Raw genomic sequence first — 14,693 nt, 5'->3', positions numbered from 1 at the left:
CGCCCTTCGCGGTCCCCGCGCTCCTCACCGGGGGCTCGGGCAGCGCTCCCGGGACCCGCCCGGCCGGGCCCGCCCCGCTCGGGCCCGTTACTCCGGGCACCCCGCGCAGCCCCGGCCGCCGCCGTGGGGCGGCGCTGCGCGGCCGCGGAGCGGGGCGGGCGGGGCGGGGCGGTCCGGGGCGGGGCGGTCCGGCGGCGGGGGTAGGTACCGGGGCGGCCGCCCGCCGGCCCATCGGCAGCGGCGCCGGGACTGCGAGAGGAGCATGGCGCCGCCGGGCCCCGAGAGCGGCCGAGGTGAGGCGCGGCGAGCGCGATCCCCCCCGGGACGGCCGGCCGGGGGATCAAACACCGGGAAGGGGCGGGATGGCGGGTGACGGCTCCTGGCGGGACGGGACCTGCGGTCGCGGTGTGGCGGGGCACCGGGCGGGCGCCGATCCCCCGGCCGCCCGCTCAGTGCCCGCTCCGCCCGCAGCGGCCGCCACGGCTCCCGGTAAGAAGATCACGGCGCGGCTGAAGCGGACGCTGCCGGTGCGCGGCCCGCAGGCGCCCACGCTGAGCGAGCTGATGCGCTGGTACTGCCTCAACACCAACACGCACGGCTGCCGCCGCATCGTGGTGTCCCGCGGCCGCCTGCGCCGCCTGCTCTGGATCGTGCTGACCCTCAGCGCCGTGGGGCTCATCCTCTGGCAGTGCGCGGAGCTCCTCATGAACTACTACAGCGCCTCGGTGTCCGTCACCGTCCAGTTCCAGAAGCTGCCGTTCCCCGCCGTCACCATCTGCAACATCAACCCGTACAAGTAAGGCTCGGGGGGCTGGCGGGACGATGGGAGCTCCCGAGCTCGTCCCGGCGCTCCTTGTCGGCACTTTCCCTCCCGCGGCTTTTCCCTGGAGGGCGCCTGGTGTGCCGCATCCCCCTCCGTGCTGTGTGGCTTACACTCTCGCCTCTCGCTGCTGCCGGCTCGGTTCGTGCTTTCTGCTCCAGACAGTCCCTGTCAGCTCTTTGGCTCTCTTCAAATTCCCTTCTTCCCAGGACCGAAGTTCCAGGATTACAAACAGCATCATCTCCTAAAAAGTGGAAAGGGCAGATCTCTCACTCCTCTCTTGCTTCTTTCTTTCCTTATGGGATATTTTGACATGATTCATCAGCAATACTTTTTCTCCTGTCAAATCATGCTTTACATTGCTCTCTGTTCTGCTGCCAGATTCCCACCACCCCGGGCCCCATGGGGATCCAGCTCTTTAATGATGCTTCACAGATGAAGTCTTATTTCCACATACTCTGCCTCCTCAGACTTCCTAACATAAGGAGCTTGAGAGTCTTGGGAGAACTTTCTCTGTAGTTCAGTCTGCTCTGCTCCCTGGGGTCCCTGCTCCAAGATCCCTGCATGGATGTAGCTCTGTCTGCCCTCACCGATGTGAGAACCTGGTGGGAGACCACCGGGAATTCTGTCCCAAGCCACGGCATCCACAGTGCAGCAGGCAGAGAGGTGGGATGGGATATCACTGTTACCTTGTTTCCCGTGCAGGTACAGTGCCATGAAAGAATATTTATACGAATTGGACAAAGAGACAAAAAAAGCTCTGGAAACTTTCTATGGATTTTCTGAGGGCAAGTCCAAGGTGCGCCGGTCGGTGGATGACTGGAACAGCACAGGGAGCGACTTCTTCGAGCAGATCCCTCTGCTGAAGGTCGAGGACTTCTCCAGGACAGCCACTGAGCTGCACACTGGGCAGAAGAGGAAAATAGAGGGAAGTGTCTTTCACAAGGACTCGTCCATCGTGAACTCGGGCGATTCCAATGACATCATTGGCTTTCAGCTGGTGAGTGTCACTGTGCCCTGGCCGGCAAGTTCCCGGTGGGGCAGCAAGGGGCTGTGTTGGGGTCGGTGTCCCAATGGCAGGTTTTATTGCCTGCTCAGGTGGCTTTGCAGTGCACAGTGGTGAAGAGCACCCTGCCTGCTCTTCTGCCCAAGCCTCCATGGCTGCTTTTGGTCCTGAAATATTTGGTCATATCACTTAGCCCTGCATAAAAAGTCTTTGATGCCCACTGTAACTTCATACATGGTTATTTCTGTGGAAGAGAAACACTATCAGATGTACAGTCCTTAATTTACACCTGCCTTGTAGAATCCCTGATTTCAGTCCATCTGAAATGCTTTTTCCCCTCTGTGCTTGTCAGTGTGACGCAAACAACAGCAGCGACTGTGCCCTGTACACGTTCAGTTCGGGGGTTAACGCCATCCAGGAGTGGTACAAGCTGCATTACATGAACATCATGGCACAAATTCCCCTGGAGATTAAAGAAAAATTGAGTTATTCTGCCGAGGACCTTCTACTGACATGTTTCTTTGATGGCCTATCTTGTGACAAAAGGTCAGTGCACAGAAAATTCTTGCCATCTTAACAGCTTATTTCCAAGTCCATAATATGTAGGAATGGAATATTTGGTATTTGCTGAATTCCAGCAGGAGCCACCACTGGTTCTGTGAATCTGCCTCCCCCGTGCTATTAACCCCCATTCCCACATTAAAATTTCCTCGAGTTTCCATCTCCTGAAATATTAAACTAGATCATACTGCCATGTAGTTTCAAGTTACTCAGAAAGAGACCCACATCTTCCAGCAAAATAAACTTCTCGCAAAGAAGTAATAAACCCCCCGTGCAGTCCTGGTCTGTCCCTGTCAAAACCAAAGTCCAAACGCGCTGCCTTTTTCCCACAGACAGAACTACAGGGAACAATGTCATGCTATTCGATTTATTCCAGGCATTTCACTCGTTTCCATCACCCCCTGCACGGCAACTGCTACACCTTCAACAGCGGCGAGAGCGGGACCATCCTGAGCACCTCCACGGGCGGCAGCGAGTACGGTGAGTGCCCGTGGCACACCTGGGCTGTGCCGGGGCCCTTGGCACACCTGTGGTTTTCCAGGGCACTTTGCACACCTGGGCTGTGCCGGGGCCCTTGGCACACCTGTGGTTTTCCAGGGCACTTTGCACACCTGGGCTGTGTCGGGGCACTTTGCACACCTGTGGTGTTCCAGGGCCCTTTGCACACCTGTGGTGTTCCAGGGCGGTTTGCACGCGTGTGGTGTTCCAGGGCGGTTTGCAGAGGAACTGTTTGATAACAAGTGGTGCAGCAAACTGGATCCTGCTGGAGCGTGAGCGATGTGTTGGCTGTAGATGTACAGGCTGATTGGGGAAATGCCTGTTTGAACTAGTGCAAACTCTTGCCTGAGAATACAGATAATATCATTGCATCACTAATGTTTTCCAGCTGAAATTACTGCTGCCCAGTTATATAACTTTTTGAAGTGAGTTCCAGCCACGTTCTCAGCAGACGTTATTTGTTTGCTGTACTCGGTGCCACAAAGGGATGTTACTGGCTGCAGGTGTCTTGGTCTGGCTGGGCAGAGGCTGTGCTTGGCTGTTACAGTTCTGCTTAAGGCCAGATAACATGAAACAAACCTGCCCTCCCTGACCAGAAAACGTGGCTCTAGCTCCTGGTGTAACTTCCTGCCTTGTCTCTGTGGTTCAGGATTGCAGGTTGTTCTGTACATCGATGAAGCAGACTACAACCCCTTCCTGGTGACATCCACAGGAGCCAAGATCATGGTCCACGACCAAAACGAGTATCCCTTCATTGAAGACATTGGCACGGAAATTGAGACCGCAGCGGCCACCTCCATAGGGATGCACTTTGTGAGTGGCAACGATCTCCTTTTTGGGCGCGACTTTGCCTTGGTACAGCTGTAAATAGGAACTGATGGGGTGATTTCTGAGAGCCAGCAGCTCGAAGGCCTTTAAATGCCTCCCACTCAGCAGCTGAAGTGCCCTGAAGGAAATCCTGTGACAGCACTTCTCTGAAAAATAGGCCGTGGGAAAATCAGGTCTTTCTAAACCAAACTGGCCTGGGATATTGTTTGCTCTCCCTTTTCTTCACCCCTTGGCTTTCCAGGGGATTTCTGGTTTTGTTTTCACAGCAAAATCCACAACCACAGAAATGCGTTGCCAAGTGCCTTGCTTGGCTTTAGCAACGAGCAGGGAGTTTGATCCCACGAGGGTCCCTGGGCAGAGGAGCCAGAGCTGGAGCTGTGGGTCCCCACCTGGGCTCGGGTCCTTAGGGATGGTGGCAACACAACCCCTTGAAGTGTTTTGTGGCTGTAAGCCTCACTTTGCTGGTTTTCTCTGTATCCCAGCAGTAAACCACCGCCCTGGGCAGCGGCTTTGCTTTTGCCAGCAGTGAGCAAAGGCCAGGAGAGCTGCAGCTCCTGCTTTCCCCATTTAGCGTGGTTCAGAGGAGGCGTTTGGCCCAAGGGGATTCGGCACAGCAGCGAAAGCTATGCCAGGGCCCCTTTCATCTGGATGGGCTGTTAAGTGAGCACTTCAGCTCTGCCTTTCTTTCTGGTGGTCTGGTGGAGCATCAGCTATCCTGCTTATCTGGGTATGCCGAATATTGATAGGCTCTGCATTAGAAAAGGCATTAAAAGAGGGCTGATGTTTCACAAAATGCAAATAGTTAACTGTCTTCCAGCTGTCTGGAAAAGTGTGGCAGCAGCTCCTTGGTCAGTCATGACTGAGAGGGTTGGGAACCAGGGTGGTGTGAGGACACAAAGTCTCTCAAGACTTTTCTTTGTCACCATCACACCGTACTGAGGCTCTGTCACACAAGGCAGTCTCAATATTTAATACAATATGTTTAACAATAGGGTTGAACTTTTGCTGTAGTATAAAAAACAAGATTGGGCACATCTTAATGTCTGTATATAAAGGATTTGTCATGAGGAAGGGATCCAATTGCATCCTAATGAGGCAGCCAAAATAGAAGCTGGGCACAATTTCTGGTGTCAGAACAAAAGCTGGGGATCACTGTCCTGCTGGGAAAAGACAACTGCAGAGAGCCTGCTGAGTGGTGGGGGGTCAGGGCTGTCAGGACAGGGCTGCAGCACCGAGGTGCCAGCTCAGGGTTTGTCCCCGCGTGCAAGGTCACCAAGGAGGACACAGCAGCCGTGTCCCTCACGCTGCTGCTCGCTGGGCTCTGACCATGCCATCAGTGTCTGGTTAGTGCTCATGGCTTTCTGCTGGGTGCTAGGACTGCCCTCCACCTCCAAAAATATTCCAGCCTGTTTGGCATGCAAACAAGGCATTGCTTGGTCAGAGTTACAATGCTTTAGTTAAATATTTCGTTTGGAAATTATTTCAGTACCTGAAGGAACAAGTAAGTTTTGTAGGAGCATAAGCCACAACAAAATAATTCTATACAAAAGATCGATCATCTCTTGGAAGCCCCAGGAGCAGACTGAGGTAGTGTCTTGGCACTACATTGCATGTGGAATTTAAAAGCTGGTTTCAGTCAGTTTTCAAAAGTAATGCATCTCTAGTACTGAAATCCCATCTTTCCCTCCAAAGAGAGATTGAAACATCTCTAAAAGTGTTGACTTGCACCATAATGGCCCAGAGCCTTCTCTGGCTGTAGACAAAGTGGTGAGGTATGCTCTTATCAGGTGGCCTCAGGAGCTGCATTCAGTGCCTTAGGGGTAACAGCCTTTCTCATGTTCCTGCTGGATTGATCCTTTGTGAAGAATTTTAAATTCTAATTTTAAACTCTGTAGAGAAAGATCAGTGAATGGATTCTTAAATGGATGTTTCTTGTGGTTTCAGGCCACTCTATTGTAAAGTGGATAATTACTGCAGAAAGATAGCAGGGGCTGAGGGAGGTAGGGCAGTCTGCAGGAAGTGGTCCATGCAGCTGGGATCAGATCTGGGAATTTGAGGGCTCCCAGCCCTGGTTTCACAGAGCTTGCAGGCACAGGCTTGGCATGTCAGAGCTCTTTGCTCTGGGCAGAGATTGGGAAAAGTCATTAGCATTTGAGAGGAAGGGTCAAAGCAGCACCTGGAAAAAGGTTTGAGGGAGACTTAGAGTGCATTGAGAGAGGTGCTGTTGAGCACCAGTGGAGCCTCAAGTGCTATTTACCCGCAGCACAGGAGCAGCCAGGCAACAGCAGCTCAGGCAGGTGGGGATCCTCACAGAAAATAACCCAAAACCCCCGACAACAAGTGCCCTCCCTCAGAACACAAACATCCAGAGTAAAGACACACAGCCTCTAAGACTTGGAGAGAACATGCATATGGATTACTGTGCTTTGAAAAGTCCTCGCTGCCACGATTGCACCACCTTGCATTCCTGCAGAAGGTTTCCAGGAAGACAGCAGAGAATCCCAGCAGAGCAGCTTTTTTGGGAAACGGATATTAGTGACAAAAAAAGCCTTGTTTTGACAAGGGATCGACAAATCACTTTAGGTAGCAAAAGGTAAACATTCTACTCAAAGCTGCCTTATCACTTACAGTTTCAGAGTTGGGATAAAGTGTCACTGAACGCTTTGGTCTGTCTATGAACTCCAAAACCACAAGTTTTTTCTTTTCTGTTTCCCAGACTCAGTCTCGCAAGCTGAGCAAACCCTACAGTGACTGCACAGAGACAGGAGCTGACATACCTGTGGAAAATCTCTATAACAAGAGCTACTCACTCCAGGTAAAGCCATTGCATTTGGGTTTATCAGTTGCTTGAGAACTACCTGCATGAAAAACTTTATAACAGTCTGTGGTTGAGTACCTGAGACTGGGAACAGCCTGAGCACAGGGTTGTTGCTTTTACCACTGATGTAAAATGAAACAGCACTTCTTAAAATCCAACTTTATTCCTAAGTGGTTGCTGTTTGAAGTTCCCTCAGGCACCCTGTTAGATAAAGAGAGAACATGAGCTCATTAGGCAATTTTCAAGCAATGTGAGACTGGAAAATATTGGCCAAGTAAAGGTTGCAGCTTAGTAACCCTTGAAGCCAGAAATTGTGACCTTTAGGACTCCAAGAATAACAGAAACCATCTAATCAGTATCCAGATAGCAGGATGTTTGTTTACAGAGTAAGTTTCCACTAATTTTGCATGGTTTCTGTAATTGGGTCCTCTCGGAGAGTGTCAGTTGTTCTGCCACTCTCCACTTGAAGAATCGTACTTACATTAGCTCCTGCCTGCTGCAAAGGCCAGGTCTGGGCTGAATTTCTGTTTTATGGGGAAATATGAAATCTGCTCTGGTGTAGTGCCAGGTAGGATCACCCAGACATGGTCTCAGGTTTTTAATAACGCTACTTCACCGAAACTCAGTGCTCAGGAGGGCTGGGACTGGGACCGAAAGGCTTGACTGGGATTTAAAAGAGAAGTTCTGTTCCTGCATGTCCCGGTGTTTTAGCACAAGCCACAGCTCTGCTGCCCTGTTAATCCTCCCAGCTTCACCTCTCTCAGTAGGCACCAGCAGGGTTTGCTGCTGTGAGTCACTTCCCACACCTAGTTAGTGATTCATGGGCCACGTGCCATGGCAGGCCTAAAACGCTCTCCTTGACTCTGTAAAGAGCAACTGCAACACTCAAGCTTCTGGTGGCTGTAGGGGAAGTGGGGGCATTCACAGAACCCCCATATATGTAATCCTCCATGAAGATTACTTCTTTTTTTTTTTTTTTTTGCACTGGAACCTCAACCCTCCACCATGCACCATATTCACTCACAGCAGAGCCTGAAGGCCCAGGGAAACAGGGTTCCCATCCCACTGCTGTTGTCATAAGCAGGGTGTTTTTAGGTGCACAGGAGCCTGGAGCTTGGTGCTGCTTCTTAGCCCCCAGGTGTTGTTTGTCCCCAGATCTGCCTGCACTCCTGCTTCCAGAAGGCCATGGTGGAGTCGTGTGGCTGTGCCCAGTACGCACAGCCCTTGCCCGCTGGCGCCGAGTACTGCAACTACAAGAAGAATCCAAACTGGAGTTAGTATTGAAACACTGTGGCACTGCCCATGCCTCAGCTGCCAGTCCTGTCCCCAGCACCCCCAGTGTCCCTGTCACACAGCCCCTGCACCCTGCACCCCCAGTGTCCCTGTCACACAGCCCCTGCACCCAGCACCCCCAGTGTCCCTGTCACACAGCCCCTGTCCCCAGCACCCCCAGTGTCCCTGTCACACAGCCCCTGCACCCCCAGTGTCCCTGTCACACAGCCCCTGTCCCAGCACCCCCAGTGTCCCTGTCACACAGCCCCTGTCCCCAGCACCCCCAGTGTCCCTGTCACACAGCCCATGCACCCTCAGCGTCCCTGTCACACAGCCCCTGCACCCTGCACCCCCAGTGTCCCTGTCACACAGCCCATGCACCCCCAGTGTCCCTGTCACACAGCCCCTGTCCCCAGCACCCCCAGTGTCCCTGTCACACAGCCCCAACACCCCCAGTGTCCCTGTCACACAGCCCCTGTCCCAGCACCCCCAGTGTCCCTGTCACACAGCCCCTGTCCCCAGCACCCCCAGTGTCCCTGTCACACAGCCCATGCACCCTCAGCGTCCCTGTCACACAGCCCCTGCACCCTGCACCCCCAGTGTCCCTGTCACACAGCCCATGCACCCCCAGTGTCCCTGTCACACAGCCCCTGTCCCCAGCACCCCCAGTGTCCCTGTCACACAGCCCATGCACCCCCAATGTCCCTGTCACACAGCCCCTGCACCCAGCACCCCCAGTGTCCCTGTCACACAGCCCCAACACCCCCAGTGTCCCTGTCACACAGCCCATGCACCCTCAGTGTCCCTGTCACACAGCCCCTGTCCCCAGCATCCCCAGTGTCCTTGTCACACAGCCCATGCACCCTCAGTGTCCCTGTCACACAGCCCCTGCATCCCCAGTGTCCCTGTCACACAGCCCCGGCACCCAGCACCCCCAGTGTCCCTGTCACACAGCCCCTGCACCCAGCACCCCCAGTGTCCCTGTCACACAGCCCCTGCACCCCCAGTGTCCCTGTCACACAGCCCCTGCACCCAGCACCCCCAGTGTCCCTGTCACACAGCCCCTGTCCCCAGCATCCCCAGTGTCCTTGTCACACAGCCCCGGCACCCCCAGTGTCCCTGTCACACAGCCCCTGCATCCCCAGTGTCCCTGTCACACAGCCCCGGCACCCAGCACCCCCAGTGTCCCTGTCACACAGCCCCTGCACCCAGCACCCCCAGTGTCCCTGTCACACAGCCCCTGCACCCCCAGTGTCCCTGTCACACAGCCCCTGCACCCAGCACCCCCAGTGTCCCTGTCACACAGCCCCTGCACCCCCAGTGTCCCTGTCACACAGCCCCTGCACCCAGCACCCCCAGTGTCCCTGTCACACAGCCCCGGCACCCCCAGTGTCCCTGTCCCAGCTGCTGCACACCCAGCATGCTGGGATGAGCCAAATCTGCCTTAACCCACTTAAGCCCCCACACCCAGAGCCAGACTGGCTCCCTTGCTCACACTGACTGGCTTGTGAAACTTGCCCTGATGGCTTGTCACCTGTGCCCACCATAGAACGGTCAAGTGGAGGGCTTGACCAGCTGTGGCAGTTTTCATGCCTATATCAAGTGACAGCCACTTCTCAAGAGCCTTTTGCAATATTTATAGGATAAATCTTTTTATCCCCACCATGTAGGCGATGGCCACAAAGGCCACCTATGCCCCAGATGTCCCACCCCAGCCCAGGTAGCAGGTTTTCTTTCTGGCTTCTCACACACATCCTGCTCCTCCCCTGCAGTGTACTGCTACTACAGACTGCACGAAAAGTTTGTGAAGGAGCAGCTGGGCTGCCAGCAGATCTGCAAAGACGCCTGCAGGTAAGTCCTTGCCACAGCCAGAGGTGAAGCGTGTGTGGGAGTTGGAGCTCACCAGTGACACTGTGCCTCTCTCTGCAGCTTCAAGGAGTGGGCGCTCACCACCAGCATTGCTCAGTGGCCATCCGTCGTGTCAGAGGTCAGTCCCCACTTGCACTCCACCACAACAGCAGCCTGGCACAAGGCATTGAGTAACCCCAGAGGCTCAGCACAAAAGCAGGAGGCCCTGGGGTAGTCAGTAGCATTCAGTGATACCATGCCCAGAGACCAGTCTGTAATTTCTAGCTCAGGGCTTCCCCTCAAGCAGTTCATCATTAAACTGAAATTTGTCTTGGGAGATCCCCTTGGGCTCAGCTGGCCTGTCACACACTCAGTTCTGGTACCCATACTAGCCCAAGGAGATGTGGAGCACAAGTCCCTTCCCAAGGGTCTCTGCACAAGAACCTGCAGCTAGAGCAGCATTTTCTGTCTGTTCTCCAGGACTGGATGCTCCGAGTTCTCTCTTGGGACAAAGGGCAAAAACTCAACAAGAAGCTGAACAAGTAAGTCCCCCTGTGTGTTCCTGCCTTGCACCTCCAGCTCTGATACGATCTCAGCAGCCCTAATGATGGCAATTGGGGAAAAAGCTCCCTTGGAGCAGCCCAGCCCTACTGGTCCAACTGGTTATTTGCATAGTTTTTCAGTATGTTTCATGTTATTGTTTTACTAAACCCTCTGCCTGCCTCCTTCTTCCCCAGGACAGACCTTGCCAACCTCATGGTGTTTTACAAGGACCTGAACGAGAGATTCATTTCGGAGAATCCTGCCAACACGGTGAGTGAGCATGCTGGTCCCTACTCCCAGGAGACGCAGCGCTTCCTCCCACGCAGGCTGGAAGGTTTCACCTGCCCAGGGGAGCAATGCCACACGGGCAGGGGCAGGAAGCTGATCTCAGATATGCACCTCTGGGCTGGTCCTGCCCTTTCCAGCCCTTATCTCGGGCCACGTCTCTGCCTGTCCAGCCCCGAGCCCTGTGCAGGGGCTGCACAGCAAGCTCAGCTCCAGGCTCCTTCTGAAGCTGAGCCAGAGAGAACAGCAGCAGAGATGGGCCCGCTGCATCGGGAGTGCTGAGCATCGGGTGCCCCGGCTCCGGCTCCCTGCCTGCTGTCGCGGCTCCGCGGCAGACCCTCACCTTGCGCTCTCTGCTCCTGCAGCTCGTCATTCTCCTGTCCAACTTCGGGGGCCAGCTGGGGCTGTGGATGAGCTGCTCCGTGGTGTGCGTCATCGAGATCGTGGAGGTGTTCTTCATCGACTCGCTGTCCATCGTGCTGCGGCGCCAGTGGCAGAGGGCCAAGAAGTGGTGGAGCAGCCGCCAGCAGGGCAGGGCGGCCCAGGCCGCGGCCGGCGACGTGGAGAGGCAGGGCCACGAGAACCCCGCGTGCACCGACGAGGACCTGCCCACCTTCACCACGGCCCTGCGCCTGCCGCTGCCCCAGGACGGCCCCCTGCCCAGGACTCCCCCGCCCAACTACAGCACCCTGCGGCTGGAGACGGCCTTCGCAGAGCAGCTGCCCGACACGCTGGAGCTGGGCCAGCACTGACACCCGCCACACGCACGCCCGCCCCCGGGTGGGGGCCGGACACGCCTGTCCGGGGCCAGGCACCCGTCCGGACGAGCACTGAAGGGCTGCCAGGTCAGACCCTTACTCAGGGATTGAACTGGCACTCAAAGCTGCCCCGAGCAAAGCTCAGACACAGACGCCAAGGGCTCACAGACGTTGGGAGCTTCAAGCAACATCAGTTCTCGAGTTAATGATGGCAGGAGATGGCTGGAGCAGGATGTGGTGCTAAGCTGGGATGTCTCACCAGGCAAAGGCACGCATTAGCCACCAGCTGCACACACCCCATTGCATGTGGGCAGGAATTGCTCCACAGCAGCAGATTGATGCCACATTGAGCATTAACACTAATTGCTCTCTGCTGTGTGGCTGGACTTGTGGGAAAAACCCCAGGCTGTCAGGAATCCAGGATGGCGTTTGTAAGAAGGGCATGACAGGGGCTTGGGCAAGGCACAAAAGAGCACGAAAGGAAAGCTCTCACTTGAATTTTCATTAGAAACCCAATTCCAATGGTGGCCTGAGGAGCTTTTTCTTGTGAGATGAAAAGCCAGGACAACCAAAAATGGGCTTGTAGAGCAAGTTACTACACAGCTGGGGTAAGAAAGCCCGAGTCATCCCCAAAGAATCATCTGAAAGGGCATGAAATCCAATTTGGAGCACAGTAATGAAGTGCATCCTCTGCAAGCTTGTTCCATTCCACATCACTCAAGCAGCCCTTAAACATAACTTCCAAGGCGCTCATTAAATTACTTCCCAGAAGCCTCACAAGGGGTTAGCTGGCTGCTCTTTTCCTGCTCAACCGCAGGCAAGGACTTCCTCCTGCAGCCAGTTCCCCCCCTGCCTGCGCTGGAGCTGGCAATGCCTGGAGGAAGCTTTGCTCCTTGTGTACCTCATCCACCTTGCCCCCACACAGTCCCATCCACAGAGCAGTGTCAGTACCCACGTTTTACCTCCTGTGCTGCTGCCCCAGGGCTAGGGGCTGTGCAGCGCAGCCACCAGTGCTCCTGGGGCAGCTGGGGCCTCCCTCCTGCCACAGCCCACCGTGCTGCTTCAGCTCCCTGTGGAGATGAGGAGCAGAGCCCACCCCACACGGGCTGGTGGGGTCTGTCGGGCCAGAGCCATGCAGAGCATGTCAGGGGTGTCTGAGTGGAAGAGTCTCTCCTTTCTCTATGACCTTATTTTATACATGACAGTGAGAATCCAGAAAGGTTCTTTAATGTGCAATAAAACCTATTTTAACTGAATTATTTAAATATATGATAAACTGAAAAAATAAAGATATATTTTTGAGTAACTGCTTTGCCCTTTTTTTTTTAAATCACCGCTGTATGAGTTAGTTCCCTGCAGGCATCCTGAGAGCTGAGAGGCATTGTCTCTGCCTGCCCAGGGGCTGTGGGTTCTCAGACACCCCAGGCCTCTCAGAGAGCTGCAGCAGGGGGGTTCTGTGGGACCCAGCTCAGAGCAGGCAGCAGGAGCATGGGGTGCAAGCACAAACGGTGAAAAGGCCTTTCACAAAGCAATGTTAACCAGCAAGAGACCAAAACCACTGGAACTTCAGCTGTGCCCAGACAGCTCTGCACCCGAGCAGTCCCTTGGAGGCTGCAGGAAGAATCTGCCTCAGATCTGCCTCAGCCCCTGGTGCAGCCCCGGGCGAGCCATGCTTCATCCCCATCCCCTCTAACAGCACCAAATACCAGATCATCGCGGCAATCTTGCCTCATGGGCAGCAGTGGCAGAACAGAGCTAGAGCAGAATAGGGCAGCCCCACCTCCCCTTGGTGTTACAGGCATGAGCTGTCCCCTCCACAGCAGGGACAGGAGTGACAGCAAAGTGCAGAGCTAAGGAACACCTCACCACAAACCCCCTCCTTGCCAGCCTGGTGGTGCTGGCACAGGGGCTGGTTTGGCCCCGTTACACCTGACTGAGGACCTGCCTTTCATGGCAGAGGGGTCAGCTGCCCCCAGCTGCCATGGAGCACAGCCTGCAGGGAGCACTGGGGGGCTCACCTCCCGGGGAAAGCAAGCAAACATCACAAAGTGGGCATAGCACAGCTCTTCAATCCACATCTGTACCTGCGTGCGCAGCAGCACCTGAGACCGCAGCTCTCCACAGGGTTTGCTCACATCTGCTGCAGGCAGTGCTAAGGAGAGCCTGCCCCAGCTCAGCCTGATGCTGGTACTGGGCTTCTTCTCCCCCCCAGGCTGCTCCAGCACCTCTGCCCAGCCCCAGCAGCCCTCAGAGCTTCGTTATATCAGGAGTGCTGATCAGGCAATCAGCGAGTGCTGATCATGCAATCAGCCCCCTGACAGAAGGGATGCCCCCAGCCCAGCTCCAGGGCTGGGGAAGGCACTGGCAGCTGGCACAGCCTGGGATGGGGCAGGGGTTTGTGCTTCTAAAGCCTCCCCAGAGCAAAACAAAACCTTGAAAAATAAACAGAGTAGTGCCAACCCTGCACAAAAGCAGGTGTAGGACTGGTCAGACTTTACAGCAAGAACTGCAGTTCCAATAAGGGGACTATCCTTTGATGGAGAGCAAGGCTGCTAACCTGTAGTGGTCCAGCAGCAGAAATGTCAGGGCTCTCCCACTGAAAGCCCAGGATATGTGTCCTGATAGATGCCTCTTTGGGAGAGCACTTGCTTTACATTCTTTGGAAAAGCACAGGTGTTCTGCAGGTGCTGTTTGCAGTTACTCTTGGGCAGGTGCAACGCCTTTTCTCTGTATGAATAATCCTCAGAAGGCAGAGAGCCACGGAGCTACAGAAATGGCTTACTTCATCATGAGTTAAACACTGCACTGTGCTGAACTCCTGAGTCACCTCAAACACAGAAAGGCACTGGGTCTGAGAACGAGGACTGGCACACGCTGAACATCATAAACCCAAAGTTCCTGAGAAACTCAGCTCGGAGTTTACGGGAACAACAGGCTGTAAAACCCAGGGCTCAGCACCATCCCCTGCTGCACTGCGCTGGCTCTGGGCTCAGGTGGACAGCCTGGTCTCCTGCCATGGGCAGAGACCCACGGCAGGCACTGGGAGCCCAGCCAGCCCTGCTTGGAGCTCCAGAGCAGGCACCCTCATTCACCCCAGCCCCTGCTTGCCCCCTGTCCCTGGGGTACAGCTGCAGCCACAGCGGGCAGCTCTGGGCAGGGATGGCAATGACCCCGGACCCACAGACCCACGACTGCAGCTCTGTGATGACCCCAGACCCACAGCTGCAGCTCTGTGCCACCGCAGGGCTGCGGGGAGCAGCTGCAGTACCCAAAACCACAGCCGAGGTGCAGGCAGCATGGCAGGCACTGCCTTGGCCAGGGACGGGCTGGGGAGAGGTGTTGAAACAAACCTGGGGCAGCAGGTGCCGGTGACTCACGGGAAAGGCTGCTGGCAGCCCGGGACCGGCCCTGGAGGAGAGGAGGCACGGCAGGAGAACCTCGCTCTGCTCCTCCACA

At 55.4% G+C, this 14,693-nt stretch overlaps 1 protein-coding gene across 2 annotated transcripts; it reads left to right on the top strand.

Moving 5' to 3' along the window:
• The first annotated feature begins 227 nt into the window (after positions 1-227).
• On the top strand, positions 228-12,543 carry SCNN1G (sodium channel epithelial 1 subunit gamma). 2 transcript variants are annotated; one of them, XM_054271279.1, is made up of 13 exons: positions 228-293; positions 472-796; positions 1,526-1,820; positions 2,179-2,372; positions 2,764-2,867; positions 3,535-3,698; positions 6,430-6,528; positions 7,687-7,804; positions 9,576-9,654; positions 9,733-9,790; positions 10,132-10,193; positions 10,389-10,464; positions 10,845-12,543. In XM_054271279.1, exons 1-13 carry the CDS (start codon positions 263-265, stop codon positions 11,229-11,231), a joined length of 1,992 nt encoding a protein of 663 aa, XP_054127254.1. In that variant the 5' UTR covers positions 228-262; the 3' UTR covers positions 11,232-12,543. The 2 variants fall into 2 exon arrangements, with proteins under 2 accessions (XP_054127254.1, XP_054127255.1); XM_054271280.1 differs by lacking the exons at positions 228-293; positions 472-796 and adding an exon at positions 1,372-1,414.
• Positions 12,544-14,693: the final 2,150 nt, after the last annotated feature.

This window comes from Melozone crissalis, unplaced genomic scaffold (genome assembly GCF_028551555.1).
Source record: "Melozone crissalis strain CALT ecotype California unplaced genomic scaffold, PUWL_Pcris_2 ptg000012l_1, whole genome shotgun sequence".
NCBI lineage: Eukaryota > Metazoa > Chordata > Aves > Passeriformes > Passerellidae > Melozone > Melozone crissalis.
Note: the sequence above shows the minus strand (reverse complement) of the source record. Positions and strands in the feature narration are given on the sequence as shown.

Excerpts from the sequence above, each read along its gene's own strand:
- SCNN1G (XM_054271279.1), top strand. The coding sequence starts at position 263 with ATGGCGCCGCCGGGCCCCGAGAGCGGCCGAG. Across the intron at positions 1,821-2,178 it reads ACATCATTGGCTTTCAGCTG|TGTGACGCAAACAACAGCAG; the intron begins GTGAGTGTCACT and ends TGTGCTTGTCAG. Across the intron at positions 2,373-2,763 it reads GGCCTATCTTGTGACAAAAG|GCATTTCACTCGTTTCCATC; the intron begins GTCAGTGCACAG and ends GATTTATTCCAG.